Source organism: Microcebus murinus, chromosome 2, assembly GCF_040939455.1.
Source record: "Microcebus murinus isolate Inina chromosome 2, M.murinus_Inina_mat1.0, whole genome shotgun sequence".
Taxonomy (NCBI): Eukaryota; Metazoa; Chordata; class Mammalia; order Primates; family Cheirogaleidae; genus Microcebus; species Microcebus murinus.
Window position 1 is genome coordinate 9,306,700 of NC_134105.1, and position 18,347 is coordinate 9,325,046.

The window sequence follows — 18,347 nt, forward strand, 5'->3', positions numbered from 1 at the left end:
AGATGGTAATTGATGAATAACCGTGGCCGTGTGCCAATAAAACTTTATTTTTGAAAACAGATGATGGGCAAGATTTGGCCCAAGGGCTGTAGTTTGCCAGCCCTGCTCTACCTCACGCTTCCTTATACTTGACGACAGCCCTTTAGGACAGAGGCTGTCAATGTTCCTGGACTGTATTGTGGAAACTGAGGCTCAGAGAGATTGAATGACCTGCCCAAGGTCACCAGCATAGGAAAAGTCTGGAAAGAGACACATCAGCGTGGACAGCGGCCCAGGGAGCACAGGTGGAGAGGAATGAGGCGGCTCTCACCCTTTCTAGCACCTCTGTGATGCTTTCATTGCCTTTCAGTGAACATATGCACCACTGTGTCATTTAAAAATTACCTACAGTGTCAATCTCAGGGGCAGACAAAGGTGAAAACTAATCTGAAAATATTCCCCAAAGCCTTAGGGAAACTCATGTCACCTGTGCTCTCTGTTGACCTTATGCCTTAGTGTGGACCAACGTGGAGCTGCCGGACCTGTCAGTGGCCGAGGGAATCCCAGTCACTCCCGCGGAGATTTACGTGGACCAGGACCTGGCCCACGAGGACAAGGTGAGGGGTGTCAGGGGAGGGCAGAGCCACAGCAGCAGGTGGACTGCAAGGGGCTTGCCGATGCCTCTTGTTCTCTGTGGCCTAGAAGGGCCCTTCCTCCTGCTTCCGAGAAACTGCTTCTTCTTCCCAGGACATCCAACCAAAAGTTTTATCCCAAATAACAACAATATCCGCCTCCACTGTTTGTCAAGCACCTACTGTGTGCTAGACTGTGTCCTGTGCCCTGGACATTCATTAGCTCGTTTAATCTTCGATGTCTTCAAAACAGATTTTATCACCCTCACTTTGCTGGTAAGGAAACTGAAGCTCAGAGAGATTAAGTAACTTGCCTAAGGTTGCACAGGGCAAGCGGAAGAACTGAGCTGCAAACCCAGGTCTGGCTAACTTCTCAGCTGGTGGTGGAACAGTGGTGGGGAAAGCACGCCTCCTAGCAGGAGGGAGTGAGAGCTGAGGTCAGTGACAACTGAGCAAACAAGAAAGAGAGACTTGTTAAAGAAACAGAGAGGTTTAGAGAGAGAGACAGGAACTGCGGCCAGAACAGGTGAATTTAAGTAAACCTGGGAAGGTTGGAGCCAGGTGGATTTCTCCCCACTTAGCCACAACCTGAAAATTATCCTTAAAGCAACAGTCCAACCATGTCCTGCTTATTTAAGGATCAGGGCCTGAGCCTGCAGTGGTTCTCAGAGTGTGCAAGGAGCAGAACCGTGCAGAACCACCCGGGGTCTTGTTGCACCCAGGACTCACGTGCCTGGGAATCTGCAGCTGCAGGTTGAGGGTAGTTCCGACGCAGACGGTCCTGAGACCAGACTTTGGGCAACGTTGCAGTAAGGTGAGAAGCCAGGCCTGGGTGCCCTGTTACTCACTGCTGTGTAACTTTAAGCCAGTAAGTCTTGGGCTGCCTAGCCCAAGACTTACTGGCTTAAAACAGCAATTTATTATTGTCCACAATTCTGTGAGTTGATTTGAAAGGTTGTTCTGTTGGCATCTTCTGGTATCTCATGCGGCTGAGATCAGCTGGTGGCTTGGTGGGGGCCGATGGTCTCAGAAGGCTTCATTCCAGTGTCTGGGACCTCAACGTCACTTCCACCACTTTCTGTTGGTCAGAACAAGTCACAGGGAAGCCTAGATTTAGGGGATGGAGGAAATAGACTCCACTGTTGGATGGCAGAAGCTGCAAAGCGTTTGTAGCCATTTTTTAATCCACCACAGTTGCTAAACTGGAAATATGATGCAACCACAGTTACCATTTTTTTCTATTTATGAACGCTTCCTGCCCTGACTAGCCAGGACTCCTTCAAGTGCACGTGACAATAAACAAATTAGTTTTGGGAGGGGGAAAAAGCACTTATTGGCTTATCTTGTTGGAAAGATGTAAAGGCCTACTAGCTTCAGGCGTGGCTGGATCCAGGAGATTAGATGATACCATCAGAACAATCAATTTCTCCACTCTTTCCCTCACAGTTTGGCTTGCTCCAGCAGGTCTCCAAAAACATGGCCATAGACAAAATCACATCTATAAGTGTTAAGTTTACAATCTGAAAGGAAGCAGGGATTCTGAATAGGCACCGGGTGAGCATGGAGACTTTGGGCGACTCATACTGGGTGAAGCAGCGGGGCTGCCCGGGAGCTGGAATCTGAGGCTGTCCCTTGAAATTTTGCCACAAGCACTGACAAGGACCCAAAGAAAAACCCTTGGCAGCTGTTGCCAATGCCAGAGGGGCTCCCTCATGACCAAAACCCTGTCGTTCCCCAGGCTGGGGAGCTAGAAAGTCATGGGGCTGACTGGGGGCCCCCTGGCCATGAGCTGGCCCAGAAACTGCCCGTTTCCCTCCCTCCAGCCAGCGGGAATTGCTGGGAGGGCCCGGCTTCCTTCAACAGTCATCGATCAGAAATCTCGTAGTGGCACGTGCAAACACATCCGGGGAATCTTAGTTTCCATTCTTCCTGATGTTTTAGTGATGACTTCTGATGAGAAGTTCGGGGGATTTTTTTTTTCTTTCCTTTTTTTGAGAAACCTAACAAATTCTTTGGCTGTGGCGCTTTTTCTTTGAGCCATAGAGGACTGAGTTAATTACACCTGTGGGTAAATCCGCCAGCCCAGGGTTTTCTTCCAGTCTGAAGTTTACAAAGCCCGTACACATAAACCATCATTCCCCTCTCATTTATTTTTCATGACTCAGTTACCTGGAGTAAATTGTTATGTGAATAACCAAAAGAGGCAGGAGTGCCAGAAGAGAGGAAAGGGAAACGAAGTGTTTCAGCGTGTATTAAATTTTTAAAGTTACATAGCCCCATTACAGTCAGAATGTGGTCGAATAGAATGTCATTTTCCTAATTACCTTTCCTAGGTCCCCAGGCACTAGACTGAGGCCTGGTAAGTTAATTCCTAAAAATATTATAAGTAAACTTTCTGGCAACAAAAACTCCCACGTGGGATGGTTGTTCTCAATATGAAAGTATAATTGTAGAGAAAGGAAAGTTTCCGTGCCTTTGAGGTATGAATGTCTATTATAGGGGTCTATACATACTCTATCACATATGAGTATGTGATTTTAGCCAAACTCCTCTTTCTCTGAGCTTCCAGGGACAGAGATAGCTTCAAATCTGCCATTTCCCTCCCTGCCTGCCCTTGCCTTCCCAAAAGAATTACACCCTCATTTTCCTACCTTTTTTTTTTTTTTTTTTTTTTTTTTAACCTGGGCCCACATCTAGTAAGCCTCCCGTCTCATCTTCACCCAGGATGAAATAATTCTGCTGCTGGGGAAAGAGGTGAGCCGCCTCTCCAACTTTGAGATGGAAGCCAAGTACAAAGACGCCGTGATAATTAACCTGAAGAACGAGGTGGCCCAGCTGACCCAGAAGCTGACGGAGAATGCCAACTCCAGGCAGAACGAGCGGGAGATCTCGCAGAAGTTTCAGGTCCTGGACGAAGACATTGATGCCAAACAGAAAGAGATCAAGAGCTTGAAAAGCCAGGTAGGACTCAGAGCCTTAGAGGTACAGCTCGGGGTGGCAGCTCTCAGGCCAGGAGCTGGGGAGCCCGGGGGCACCGCCGGGGGCAAGCCACCAAGAGAGTCAGAGAGGGGGTGGTTCATGTAGCACAGTGGTTAAGAACACAAATCTGCAGGGTTTAGAGACTTGGCAAGTTCCCACCGTTAGCATTTATTAAGCGCCAGCCACATGCAAGCACTAGGGCAAAGTACTTTAGTTGCATTAACTTATTTAGATTTCCCAATCTCTGACACTTCCATTCTATAGATAAGGAATCTGAGGCAGTCCCAGACACACCCAGGAACTGGTTACAGCTTGCACAGCACATTAGAGGTGGTGGTGGAATTCGAACTCACGTCTGCCTGCTTGCAAACTCCACGTTCTCACCCCACTTCCTACTTCGCCCCACGCTGTCGCTTCAGTGGCCACCTCTCACCCCCTCCAGCCCCAGCCAGAGAGAGCTGTGGCGGGGCAGTGGGCTGAGCAGGGAGAAGGAGCCCCGGTGTTCCAGACACCCAGGCTTTTCACCAAACCCTGGAGGCCGTTCCTGGCTCACTTAACAGGGAATTTCATCACACGACCTACAGTTCTCCCCCTGGAATTTCTGGATTTACCAGTCATGTTCCCCTCTCTCAAAACTAGATCCAAATTCCTTCTTTCGTTTTTTAAAGAACTACTTTAAAATTGGCTGGTGATGTTCTGCGTAGGTTCTCTCTCAGCGAAGTTGGTAAAAAGCAATGGGCCACCGTGACTTCTGGCTTCAGTGCATAATGCCGCTGAACCCGTGGTCACGCCTGGGCCTCTGCTCTGGCTCCCTGCGTACGTATGGCCTCGCCCTTCGCCACCCGGCTCGAGGTGCGCAGTTTCAGTTAGTCCTGGAAAGGGTGCTCTAGAAGTACCTAGGGTAGGCCTGGTGAACCTAGGGGAGTCTTCCAGGGACTGTCAGCTCCATGAGGGCAAGGACTAGGCCCAGGTACCTTCCAGAACTCTAGCAGGACTGTGTTCATTCATTCATCCACTTATTTGTTTATTCAAGTAAATATTTGTTGAGTGTCTACCCAGTGCCAGGCCCTGTTCCAGCCTCAGAAAGTCAGCAGGGAGCAAGGCAGACGTGACCCTTGCCTTCCCCCAGTGATGTTCTAGTGAGGGAGACAGCATAAGCAAGTTCACAAATGTACACTCCAATACTCCAACAGTGACCCTCCTTCCAACCCGCTTTTAAAAGAACAGTGAAAGCGGCAGGTTTTGCAGGAACCGCTACTGCAGACAGCTGCCTTGACATACAGCTAACTGACTCGCTGAGGAGCGTGTTTCTCACGATCTGAACCCAGTTTTGCAATCATATGGAGAAATAATCTTTTCTGTAATTCCCCCCATTTCAGAGCTTTCCTGAGTAAGGTGACATGTCTTGTCTAGGTGCATGGACGGGGATGAGTAATTATCACGTGTCTTTGAGTCTATGTCCACAGGTCACAATTTGAGTATTGTTTCAAGTGGCTAGTGATACCTGGAAATTATCTCCATACCATTGCCGCCTCCTCACCTTGATCTTCACTTCACTTCACATGAGGATATTTTATAACAAGGCCTCTCTGAACTAGAGGGTGCAGTTGGTTTAATCCAGATTGCTTCATCTGCTCACATTTTAGTTTCTCAAGTATTCTATTGCCAACAGAACATTCAACTAGAAGTATAAGCCACCTGGCAGGTTGATTTATTGTTCTGATTAGTTTATATGTTCTCCTGGGTTCCCTGGAAGTATGTGCATATTGATTTGCTCTCAAAGATCTTCGATCCAATACAGTACCACTGGAAAGTGCTCACCTCCGTGCGGGCTGCACTGCCCATGCTAATTAGCAGCCGAATTATTATCTTGAAGCAATCACTTTTCCTAGCACTATTAACTTTCTTATGATCCAGTGCCCATTTTATTACACAATGTAACAGGCATTAAACATATTGGGATTTATGCCAATTATAGACAATATGGATATTTATTTCAGCAGTGAAAGTAACGAGGAGGTTGGAAGACTATTTGGAGTTTTCCTGCAATCTGAAATCCTAAAGCTCTGATACTTAGATTGAAATATTTTATATCTGTCAGACAGCCCTGGAGTCTTCGAGGGGCGTTTTTTCCCGTCCCTTCTGGAAGTTTGTCTCTGTGCCGTGCCTCTGGTATCATACAAACAAAATATCATACAAACAAAAGCGTCAGGCTAAGAAGAGCTAGGAACACTTTTTATTTTAATTACAAATACCTTTTGTGGGAAAGTTACATTTCCCCCACAGAGAACAGGAAGAGGAGAAACTATTTTTTTTTTTTTCATTCAAAGTCTCCAAAGCAAAGACATGCAAAAGTATATAGCCTTGGGGAGGGTGGGGGACGTTTCACCCTCGTCCCTCCCTCTCCTAACATACACCGCTTCTCCACCGTCTCAGATGCCCCAGGGATAATGTGAGTGGTGCGTGAAATTAGCCATATAAATTGTGAAACCTTGATGCTTCTGTTAATTCTACTATTGAAGCATAATCACAAAAATTTCAGGGACAGACACCGAGAACAAAGGCTGTGAGCGCCATCTGGTGGTGAGGCGCACCGTGCACCTGTACCCACCTTAACCTGAGTGTCCCCCACCCCATCATGTTTTATGCTATGCCTATATGACATGATGCAGCGATTAATGGGGACTCTTGTATTTCCTCTCAATAACAATCACTCTGGTGTTTGAGCCTAGACAAAGCTTACAAATGCACCCCCAAAATATTACCAATCTACCTTCCCCAAGACAGGCAAGAGAAGCCAAAGCTAAAATGCACCGGGGAACAATCATAGCTAATATCTATGTGTCATGTGCCAGGCATGGTCTGAGCACTTTTACACATACTAATCAGGGGTCCACAACCCATGGTGAGTTGTATAATTATTGCATTATATATTACAATGTAATAATAATAGAAATAAAGTGCACGATAAATGTAATGTGCTTGAATCATCCCAAAACTATCCCCCCTCCACCGGTACATGGAAAAACTATCTTCCATGAGACAGTCCCTGGTGCCAAAAAGGTTGGGGACCGCTGTACTAACTTATTAAAATACCTTCAACAAGTCCATGAGATCAGGGCTAGCAACACCGAAGTTGTAGAGTGAGAAATGAGACAGAATCCATGTGTCCCTATGTCCACGCACTGCAGTGGCAGAGACAGAACGGGGAGATGGCAGTTCTGGCTCCCGGTCCAGGCTTCTGCTGCAGGTTCCCAGAGCCAGGTGATAAGACGGGAAGAACTAGAGCCAGGTAACTGAAGATCGGATTGGAACTGCAGCTCCACCGCTGACGAGCTGGGCAATCCCGCCCAGGCAGCCTCGGCTCTCTGAGTCTCACTTTAGTCACTTGCAAAATGGGGGCGTTCGTGGGTGCACCCTACAGGGATGCTGCGAGACTCTGTTGGAGTAGTGTCTGCGAGCTATGACCTATTGTTGTTATCACTGTTAAGGGAATTAACTTTATAACCTGCTTCCCTCTCCTGAACTTTGCTCTGTGCCCAGTCAGTGCTGGTGGCCGGAGCCCACAGCTGGTCCGTTCATGGCTGAGAGCCCAGGGGTTGCAGGAACCCACTCAGGAGTCAGGTATCCCCAGATGAGGTCCATGTTTGGATCATGTAGGAAGTGGTTGGTGGTCACTGCAGGAACAGGCCTCCCCTGCCCCGTCCACTGATAACTAAAAAGCTCAACTTACCCCACATCCCAAAGAAAGATGAATCGGCATCTTTCTGTCCAGCTTGGGAGAAGCGCCCGTGTGCCTTGCAGACGTGGGCTGGCCCCTCTCACGGCGCTGCCTCCTCCCACAGATCAGTGCCCTACAGAAAGGCTACAGCCAGGTGCTGTGCCACACCCTGTCCGAGCGGAACTCAGAAATCTCATCCCTGAAGACCGAGGGCGAGAGCTTGAAGAGGGACAACGCCATCTCATCAGGTGAGCTCTGTCTGGAGTTGGGCCGGGGAGCTTCCACTCCTTCCCCCATGGTCGTGGCCACAGCAGACATCACCAATCAACTGCCGCACTTGTTACTGAACCTGGCTGCAGCTCAGAGTTCTCAGCAGCCCTTCAGGCAGCTACCATCTATGAATTCAAGTGCGTGCTCAGGAGCGGTTTCTCTGCCATCCGGTTCCTAGCACAGGGCCTGGCTCAAAGTCAGCCCTCAGTAAATAGTTGAGCAAATGCTACCTGTTGGCTAGAAGGCCTGCTGAGCACTACCCTCACCAGGAAGGACACAGGTCACCGCGTGGCTCAGGCAGTCCCGTGAGCCAGTTTGCTGTGGATGCAAACTAGAATGTGGACAAAGTGGGGTTGCCACTTTAAGGCAGCCAGAGCCTTACCCATTTCACCCTAGTGCACTTGGGCCCCGAGTGATCACATTTTGCTAATTGGTTCAATGCTGAAGAACGTGGGTGGGGGAGGGGCAGCCAACTCATGGCCCAGCCTTGCCGGGCACAGCTGTTTCTAGCCTGATCCACTCGTTCATCCACTCCCCACATTTACTGAGCACCTGCTAGGTCTAGGCACTGTTCTAGGCAGTGGGGAGAGAGCCCCAAGCAAACAGTCGAGGTCCCTGTATTCACGGGCCTCACATCTGAGAGAGAGTGACAGACAAGAGCAGGTAAATAAACAAGCCTGCTTCAAAGAGACTAGCCCTGCAGAGAAAGCCGGCAGCAGGGTGGCGAAGTGCCTCAGGGGTGAAGCGAAGGGAGGATGACTCAGTGAGTGGGCAAGGGCAGTCCCTGAGGGGTAGGAAGGGCCATGGGGGTGGGCAGAGGGTGCGCCTGGCCTGGCCGAGGGCGGAGTGCACAGACCCTGAGGCTGGACTGAGCTGCCACGTTAGAGCAGCTGCAGCCAGGTGTGGCTGGGGTGGGGGACAGGACCAGATTGCAGGGAGGATTTGGGATTTTATTCTAAGTGCAGTGGGAAGCCACTGGGGTTTTTATAGCAGAAAACCCCACGTTTAGAGACCTGAAGAGGATGGGGCCATTCACAGAGAAAGAGGGAAGCAGGTGTGGGAGGTGCTGCGCCGGGCCGTGCGTGCCGCCCCTGACGCACCCACTCCGCGGCAGGACACGCGGCCGCAGCCGGCAGAGCCAAGCCTAGCACTGAGCCCGACGCCAACCGCCGGCTGTATGATCCACGTGCTGTGCCCGGGTGGTTCCCTGCGCCTCACCCTGCAATTCCCCCTGCAGGTTTGTGCCTCTGCCCTTCCCTAACTAGTCTCTAATGTCCTTGGATACTTGTGAGCGCCTCCTGCAGCAGCGGCTCGAGGCGCTGGGAGGAGGAGGAGGAGCTCGCTGGGCCCTGCTTCCTCCCCTGCGCCTGCCCGTTGCATCTCACCCCTGCTGCAAGCCGGTCTCAGACACCACTTCCCCGTCAGGGAGTCGGACAGACCTGGGCTCGAGTATGGCGTGGGACGGGCTAGACCCAGGCCACTCGGACGTTGGTCCACAGACCAACAGCAATGGCTTTGCCTAGGTCCAATTTCAGGCCCCCCCCCCCAAGACCTTGTAATCAGAACCTTCATTTTCCCAAGCCCCCAGGTGTTCCGTGCCCACACTCAAGTTTGAGAAGCGCGGGGCTGGGTTAGGCTGCTGTGACAAACAGTCCCCCAGCTCTCAGTGGCTTATGATAGTCTCATTTCCTGCTTCCGCCTTGGGCTCACCAAGGTTCAGTAGGGGCCTTGCTCACTGCAGCCTCAGGGACCCAGGCTGGCAGAGGCCATCTCAACACATCGCGAATCTCGTCTTCATGATGAGAGAGGCAGGCAGAGTAACAGGGCCTGCTTTTACTCTCCTGCCTGAAACAACTAGAAAAACAAAAACTGGGGAAAATATCTGAAACAATAGCTTCCATATATTAGACCCCAAGAAGCCCATGACCTTGGTCCGAGTGGAAGGGGAAACAACCGAGATGAGCCCTACAGTTGCCGGCTCACTGCTGGAGAGAGTGCCCAGGCCCCAGCAGGGGGGACACCCAGGCGCAGCCCAGTGGCCTGCCCGGCTTGGGGACATGGAGATTGGCCCTGTTCAGCACAGCCAGGGCTGCCAGGCAGAGGCAGGGAGGAGAGGGATGCGCAGAGAGGGAGCCCCGGAGACTGCAGAGGGTCCCCCTCAGTCTTCAGCAGACTCAGGACTGCCCAGCACATGCATGTGGGCAAGAAAAGGACCACCGGAAAGGAGCAGAGGGAACAATCTGGAAGTTCATGTAGGCCTGAGAGTAGTAGTTCACCTTCCCACCATCCAGAAAGGGGAAATCTTTAACACACAGAGTGGCTGGTGGGGACTGTAAAAGGGGTAGCCTCAGGCGTGAGGCCAAATGAGGTCTAGAAAGGCCGCTCTGGTCCCACCTAAGAAGCTGAAGGCAAGCCCCACGGGGATCCACCTGTCTCCAGGTGGCATAACTGTGCGCCAGGACAGAGCTGGTTTTTAAGATGAAATTCTGGATCATGTTGTTCCTTATTCCATATTTTAATGCCTTCTTGATTGATACCTACCCGTAAAACTGGGATGAATGTTTTTCCAAGAAAGGAATCATACAGAGATAATCTAGTACCACTGCATTTATGCACCTTTCTTCTCACTTTTCCTCAATGTGGTAATATAATAATATATTAGCTGTCTAGGCTGGGCGCGGTGGCTCACGCCTGTAATCCTAGCACTTTGGGAGGACAAGGCGGGCGGATTGTTCAAGGTCAGGAGTTTGAAACCAGCCTGAGCAAGAGCAAGACCCCATCTCTACTATAAATAGAAAGAAATTAATTGGCCAACTAATATATATAGAAAAAATTAGCCGGGCATGGTGGTGCATGCCTGTAGTCCCAGCTACTCGGGAGGCTGAGGCAGGAGGATCGCTTGAGCCCAGGAGTCTGAGGTTGCTGTGAGCTAGGCTGACGCCACAGCACTCACTCTAGCCTGGGCAACAAAGCAAGACTGTCTCAAAAAAAAAAATTAACAAATAATAATAATAATATATTAGCTGTCTAGTGCTACATAACGTTATCTCTAAGTGCAGTGGATGAAACAACCAATATTTATTATCTCACCCAGTTTCTGTGGTTCAGGAATTTGGGAGTGACCCAGCTCTGGCTCAGAGCCTCTCATGAGGGTGCAGTTGAGATGTCAGCTGGGTCTGCTGTCGTGTCACTGAAGCCTCAATGGGACCCCCTTCCCGGATGACTCACTCACGCGGCTGGTGGCTGGAGGCCTCAGTTCCTCACCACGGGGGCCTCTCCCTAGGGCTGGTTGAGCGTCCTCACAACATGGCGTTGGCTTTCCCCAGACCGAGTGATCTAAGAGAGAGCAAAGAAGCCACAATGTCTTTGATGACTCAGCCTGGGAAGTCACACGCCGCCTTCTCCACAATATCATATTGGTGACACACACTGGCCCTATTCAGAGCAGGAGGGGCTGCACAAGGGCATGAATAGTCGGGGGCAGGGATGACTGGGGCCACTGTGGAAGCTGGCTGCCACAAGTAGTCAAAGGTCCCAGGTGACACACTGTGTGTTGGCCACTCTACTAGGGTTTCATGTGTATCCTGTCATTTAACCCTTGCAGTAACTCGGCAGATGCAGTGGGAGGCTAAGTAACTTGTTCAAGACCACTGAACTAGTAAGTGGTAGGGACAGTTACAGACTCAGACAAGTGTGACTCCATCTAATCCAGCAACAGCCCCCAACACGTCCCCTTCTGCCACAGGCCCAGCTCATGGCCTCTCCTGGTCCCTGTCTGCTGGGCCTTTGTTCCCCAGGCCTGGCGTGTTGCCTGTCTGAGCTCTGCAGCCCACAAGGACCCCCTCAGGTGGTTCCTGTCCCCAGCAGCATTCACTGGCTTCTCCTTACTCTCACTTGAGACCTTAGACAAACGACATTCGGTGGGCATTGGTCTCAGCCCCGTTCAAGCCTCCGGAATCCTTGGGGACACCTCCTTCTTCAGGGCCAGGCTTGTCACAGCTGGCTAACAGCGGCAGCAGCGACAGTAATCCTTACTGCCCCTTTGACCTCGGTGAGTCTGTTTTGTTTACAGGCATGGTGTCATCTTTGCAAAAAGATGTGTTAGCAAGGAATGAGCAAGTTCAACAACTGAAAGAGGAGGTGAACCAACTGAAAAGTCAGAACAAGGAAAAGGATCACCAGCTGGAAGCCCTTGGCTCTACAGTGAGTGTCCGCGGCCTCAGCATCCCTTGTCGCTGATGGGTGAGAAGCAGCTCAAGTCACATGACGCGCCCGTTTCGTTTACCGTGGGCCCTTACTTTAAACTCCCCACACACACGCTGTGGTGTGGTGAGGCCCGTGCCCAGGGCCTAAGAGGATCGCTGCTGAGGGGCCAATATATGAAATGCCCACCGAGAAAGACTGGAACGAACGGGAGGCCAAGTCCTTTGCAGCTTTTTAAAGAGCAGTGCGCATGTGGCTCAAAATAAGTGAGATGTAGATTCAAATCCAGCAGACATTTTCTAACACCCACTATAAATTAGTTGGTTTAATCGCAGCCGTGAACACACCTCTTAGCATATATTTCCATGGCAAGGCTTAATGTTAAAGCAGAATAGAATCTCACTGTGTGCAAGAGGACCACAGCTGGCTTCACCTCTGTCCCGGTCGCCACCGGTTTGCACACTTACCTTCGAAGCAGAACGTGTGAAGGTCCAGGTGCAGTTGGTCTTGGAGACTTGCGATTCTTCCCTTAGACTTTAGTGTGCGTAAGAATTGACCTGCATGAGATGAACCTGTGAGGCAAGTTAAGAGCTTTAGAAATGTCACTTTGATTATTTGCAAACTTTACCTTCAGTGCTGTGACTTTAGAACTCTGGCCCTGTAGGATAAGATTGAGCAGTGTCCGTGTGATCTGTTTCAGTGAGTCCAGGGAAAACCCAATAGCTTTCATCTCACGTGGCAAACGCCCGATTCGCAGCGGCTGCCTGGTCGGTCAGCCAGGCCTGCGTGGGTGCCACGGTGGGGGTAGATCTTGAGGGTCCACAGAGGAGGCGGCAGAAGTAACTAACATCTGGCGCTGCTGACAATGCCCAGTTTGCAGCTGGGGCAAGGCAGGACGGGCAGGAGCTTTAGGGTCAGACGGACCAGGGTCAACGCCCAGAGCTGGGTTTTGTTGTAACTGATTTGAGCTCCACTTCCTCATCAGTGAAATGGGGATAACAAAATCATCTTCTGAAAAGTGAGAGGCTGATTTTAACTGTGCTCTTCTGCCTCTGCACCTGGTTAGCCGCCTCGCCAAGCCCTCTGCATCCGTTTCTCCGGAGCAGATTGACTTCCTGGATTAAACGTGCGATCGCTGGGTGTGTGTGTGTGTGTGTGTGTGTGTGTGTGTGTGTGTGTGTGTGTGTGTGTGTGTGTGTGTGTGTGTGTGTTGGGGAGGGCGATGGGTAGAGCTGACTCTTGGTGGCAGAAATAGAGGGACACGGCACCTGTTTGGCGATTCCACCTCCCGCAGTGCACTGGGGTTATTTTTGCCCCCATTTCTCCTTCCCTCTTGACCTTGAAACAGGGTCTATGTTCTTCTCCAGCCTGTGCCTGCCGTTAGCACACGGGCTCCCGGCGACCAAGGCGTTACACGAACGAACACTTGAAACGCCTGTCTTTCTTTTCTTTTCCAAATTACGTATGCCACGTGTGTTCATTTTAGAATAATACATAGATAATAGTGGCAAGCAAAATTAAAGAGATAAGAAGAAAAACGCTACCCCAAGAAATTAATGTCAATACTTTAGCATATATTCTTAAAATTTTGTTTCTATATATTACCTAGAAAAACTATATGTGGCATATGTAACAACAAATTTAAACTATACTCATTTTTAAGTTTTAAATAGTGACTGTTTTCCCAAGTTAATGAATAAAAGCTTTTATCATTGGTCATAGGAGCCACGTAGTATTTTCTTGCACGCACATGCTGTTAGAAAGCAGCCTCCGGTTGCTGGACTTTTTGTTTTCCCACTGTTGCTAACAACACTGTGAAGAACATCCTTGGTCCTGCAGGTTCCTTGACCTGTCCAGTCACTGTCCTTAGGACATGTTCCTAAAGTGGAACTTCTGGGTCAAAGAGGAGGCACATCTTTATGTTCTAGGTGCCTGCTGCCGCCAAACTGTGCGTTTCATTCCCACTAACTACCAGGGCAGCCGGGGCTCTGAGGAGTAAATTGCAGGAAACGCCAAGAGCCGTCCCGGCTCGCCAGGGCCCCCTCTGCGGGCATCAGTGGGTATTCTTAAACCAGACTGTCCCACGCCAGAGCTCTCTTGTGGTTTAGATTGCTGGATCTGGAAGGTGAAATGCCATCTCTATTCCTCGGGTCTCGTGAGGGAGGCGACCTGGGACCCACGTGCCCGTCAGACACGACGGCCTTGCTTTGGGACCTGGGGGGTGTGACTGGACTGGAGCAGCAGGCGGGACACGCTCTGGGGCTAACACGGGGCCTTGGAACCCTCCAGACAACCCCACCTGGCCACGCGCCCCTTTCCTTGTCGTCCTTCCCCGCAGTGCTCAGCGCTGAAGGAGGAGCTGAGAAGGGAGGAAGCGCACAAGGAACACAGGGACGCCGAAGGGAAAGAGCTGAAACTCTGCAAAAGTGTAAGCGGAACTTCCTTGCTCATAGATGCCGCCAGAAAAACTAGACTTTGGGCCGGGCGCGGTGGCTCACGCCTGTAATCCTGGCACTCTGGGAGGCCAAGGCAGTAGGATTGCTCAAGGTCAGGAGTTCAAGACCAGCCTGAGCAAGAGTGAGACCCTCTACTATAAATAGAAAGAAATTAACTGACCAACTAAAAATATATAGAAAAAATTAGCTGGGCATGGTGGCGCATGCCTGTAGTCCCAGCTACTCGGGAGGCTGAGGCAGGAGGATCACTTGAGCCCAGGAGTTGGAGGTTGCTATGAGGTAGGCTGACGCCACAGCACTCTAGCCCGGGCAACAGAGTGAGACTCCGTCTCAAAAAACAAAAAAAGAAAAAAAAAACTAGACTTTGACCTTCAGGTTCTTGGTAAGATCCTTGGTCCATCATGAAGCACAAAGCCCTGGGGCCTGTGTTCATTGTTTTTAATGTAGTCTCAGAATTCCTTGGTTTGCTGCCCTTGGCCTCCAGGGAGTGATGGACAAAAAGACCACGGAAAACACGCTCCGGATCCTCTGGGCCGTTGGCTCTTTCCCCCTCACTGGCTGGCACAGGGAGGAGGGTGGGTGCTGGCCAGCTGCCACCGCAGGCTGCTGGACGTTCCCTCTGGTCCCCGCCCCAGACCTGCGATTCCCAAACTTATGTTCCGCTGTCAGAAGTTTGTCATAGCACTGTTGTTGACACAAACTTCTTCCTTCAGTATTTTTGTTTAAACGCATCAATTTGACACCAAGTCATAAAAACAAAACAAAAAGTTATCTATCATTTGCCTTATATAGAAGCTGACCATAAAAATAAATACAATGAAAATAGGACCATTAAAATTAGGCTGGGTGAAGTGGCTCACACCTGTAATACCAGAACTTTGGGAGACTGAGGCAGGAGGTTCACTTAAGCCCAGGAGTTCCAGACAAGCCTCGACAACACAGCAAGACCCTGTCTCTAAAAATAATAATAATAATAATAATTAGTTGGGCATGGTGACACACTCCTACAGTCCCAGCTACTCAGGAGGCTGAGGCAGGAGGATCACTTGAGCTCAAGAATTTGAGGCTGCTGTGAGCTATGATGATGCCACTGTACTCTAGCCTGGGCAACAGAGTGAGACTCTGTCTCTACAAAAAAAAAACAACAAACTATTTTTACCTTGACCTGTTAAGGTTGGTTAAATAAATAAGCAAACAAGCTAATCCCACACGAGGTTTCCACCTTAATGAACGGGACCAGGGGGTTCTAAGGGCTCAGACCTTTCAGAGCAGAAGGCGGCTCCTGCTGCCGTCTGGGAAGTTGACTCCTCTGTTGTTGGAATTTTTCAGCAAATGCAAGACATGGAGAAAGAAATGAAAAGGCTTCGGGAGGAGCTGAGGAAGAGCTGTACTGAGCAAAGCATGATCTCCAAGACCCTGCGAGAAAAGAGCAAGGTACGCAGGCAAGGATGGTTCCGCCCAATGGTCAAGCACTACCTGACACCCCCAGCCCGCTGTCATCAGCGTTAACCCTCAAGAGGACCCCATGTGGTCCATGCTGGTATCAGCCCCTCTCACCCTGGGGAAAACTGAGGCTCGCAGAGGGAAAGAAAGGGACCCAGGTTCACTCAGATAAAGTAGTCGTGGCAGGATTTGAACCCAGGTGGGTCTGACTCCAAAGCTCCCGTGAGTAATGACTGCGCACACTGCCTTCTAACACTGCCTCTTGCTTTTTTGTAATGAGACCCACCCACCTACCTCCAGATCCCAGTGGGTTTAGTGTTGCTTGATTGTTTTAATGTCCCTTCTCATCACAGGAAAAAATCTTTAGTCGCATACTCTAGACGTGTGCTATCCGTCACAGTAGCCATAGCCACACATGGCTACTTAAGTTTAAATTCATTAAAAGAAAATAAAAAAGGCTGGGCATGATGGCTCACACCTGTAATCGTAGCACCGTGGGAGGCCGAGGCAAGAGGATCACTTGAGCTCAGGAATTCGAGACCAGCCTGAGCAAGAGCAAGATCCCATTTCTACAAAAAATAGAAAAATTAGCCAGGCGTCATAGCACACGCCTGTAGTCCCAGCTACTCGGGAGGCTGAGGCAGGAGGATTGTTTGAGCCCAGGAGTTTGTGGTTGCTGTGAGCTATGATGATGCCACCGCACTCTAGCCGGGGTGACAGAGACAGACTCTGTCCCAAAAAAAAAAAGGGTAAATAAAACAAAATTTAGCTCCTCACTTGCATTAGCCACATTCCAAGTGCTCAATAGCCACACGTGGCTCGTGGCTACTGATAGTTCAGAGACAGAATTTTCCCATCATCACAGAAAGTTCTGTTGTTTTAAACCAGCGGTGGCCTGTTTGGGCACTATAACCAATTGAAGAGTTGTACAAAGTATACTTCTGGATCACACATATTTTAAAATTTTCTAAACTGAAAATACCTTTAAGGGTCCTGAGCAGTGTGGGCAGAATCTATACTCTCTCAACTTGAATCATCTACTTTATTTGATGAGTCTAGACTGTTGTCCTTGAGAAAACTAAGAATACTTTCAGAGAAAATCTAAAAGGCAAGGGAATTCTACCTGAGGGGAATTGCCCCAGGATGATCTGAGAAATAAAAGCAAATGATCCAGTATTTTCTCCAATTTTTAGTTAATATGAACGTCAGACTAGTCACCAGAAGCTAAAACTATTAAAACTTCACAAGCTAAAATGTAGACTAGGCAAGAAGCTACCTGACAAATCACATCTTGTTGATAACATGGAAGCCTGCAGAAGTTGACCAGACATAAGTAGACTTGGAGAAATAATTAACACAAAATTAAAACCAACAGTTAAAACCACACAAACTAAAATTTGAGAGAAAAATCAAATATTCTTGAAAAAGTTTAGATGTACGAAATATAATCTGGGAAAAAAATAATGAACTTAGCCAAAATGAGGGACACAAAGCACACAACGACAGAGCTGTGATTGCTAAATATTTTATAGGGACCAGAAAAACTTATAGATGAATCAAGTCATAATTGTACAATTTATCCAGAAAAGAATTGATCCAAATAAAAATAAGCTTAGAAGAATAAAAATTAAAATGTAAACCTGTGGAAATCTGTTGAACCATTGGTTTAATGAGCTTCACTATGGAAAATGCCTTCTCAATGAAAATGAATTTACTTGGGTATATTTTTCTTTAAAATAGTTGCAGTCATGAATGTGAAATCACACTGCTCCCTGGGCTATGAATTTTCCTCTAAGCAAGGCTTTTGCTGCATTCCACAAGTTTTAGTATGCAGTATTTTCATTACTATTAAGATAAAAATATTTTCCAAATCCCATTTTGATTTCCTCTTTGATCCATGGGTTATTATGAAGTTATTTCCTAACTTCTAAATATATGAGGATTTTTCTGGTTACCCTTTTGTTATTGATTTCTTGCTTACTTACACTGTGGTCAGAGATCATCCTCTGTGTGATTTCAATCTTTTTATATTAATTGAGGCTTGTTTTATGACCTGCATGTGGTCAATTTTGGTTCCACACGAGTACTTGAAAAGAATATGCATTCTACAGTCATTGGGAACAGTGTTCTATATATATATATATATATCCATTTAATCCAGTTTGCACATAGTGTTCAGAACTTAAATGCTCTTACTGATTTTTTTGTTTTGTCTGTATGTTTTTCCAGCCATTGAGAGAGAGATATTGTCTAAATATCCCATCATGGTGTGGCTTTGTCTATTTCTGTTTTTTTAGTATTTTTACTTTATATATTTTGAGGCTATGTTGGTGGGTGCATATAAAGTTACAATTTTATTACTTCCTATTGAGCCAAATCTTTGACCATCACAAGATATTCCTTTTCATCTCTAGCGAGGTTTTTCTCTTAAAGTCTACTTTGTCATTAAGAAAGTACCATGAGCTACACTGGCTTTCTTTTGATTAGAGTCTTTATAGTGTGTCTTTTTCATACTTTTCTGTCAATCTTTCTTTTTGTTAAGTTTATATCTGTTGTTAAACATCATATAGTTCCTATAAAATCCAGTTTGACAATCTGTGTCTTTCAGTCCATTTCTATATAATGTAAACCACTGGTTTGTTGGGGTTTCAATTTAACTTCTTA

The 18,347-nt window shown here is 48.5% G+C and overlaps 1 protein-coding gene across 6 annotated transcripts in view; it reads left to right on the forward strand.

The window, feature by feature from the left end:
* FHAD1 (forkhead associated phosphopeptide binding domain 1) overlaps positions 1-18,347 on the forward strand; it is a 119,075-nt gene that overhangs the window by 41,348 nt on the left and 59,380 nt on the right. For 4 of the 6 annotated variants that reach the window (XM_020281623.2, XM_075994253.1, XM_075994255.1 and 1 more), the window contains exons 5-11: positions 496-596; positions 3,336-3,572; positions 7,436-7,559; positions 8,696-8,818; positions 11,654-11,784; positions 14,123-14,212; positions 15,570-15,674. In XM_020281623.2, the coding sequence (XP_020137212.2) occupies positions 496-596; positions 3,336-3,572; positions 7,436-7,559; positions 8,696-8,818; positions 11,654-11,784; positions 14,123-14,212; positions 15,570-15,674 (911 nt within the window). The remainder of the gene's footprint in view (positions 1-495; positions 597-3,335; positions 3,573-7,435; positions 7,560-8,695; positions 8,819-11,653; positions 11,785-14,122; positions 14,213-15,569; positions 15,675-18,347) is intronic. The other 2 variants (XM_020281617.2, XM_075994263.1) reach the window with 1 other exon arrangement.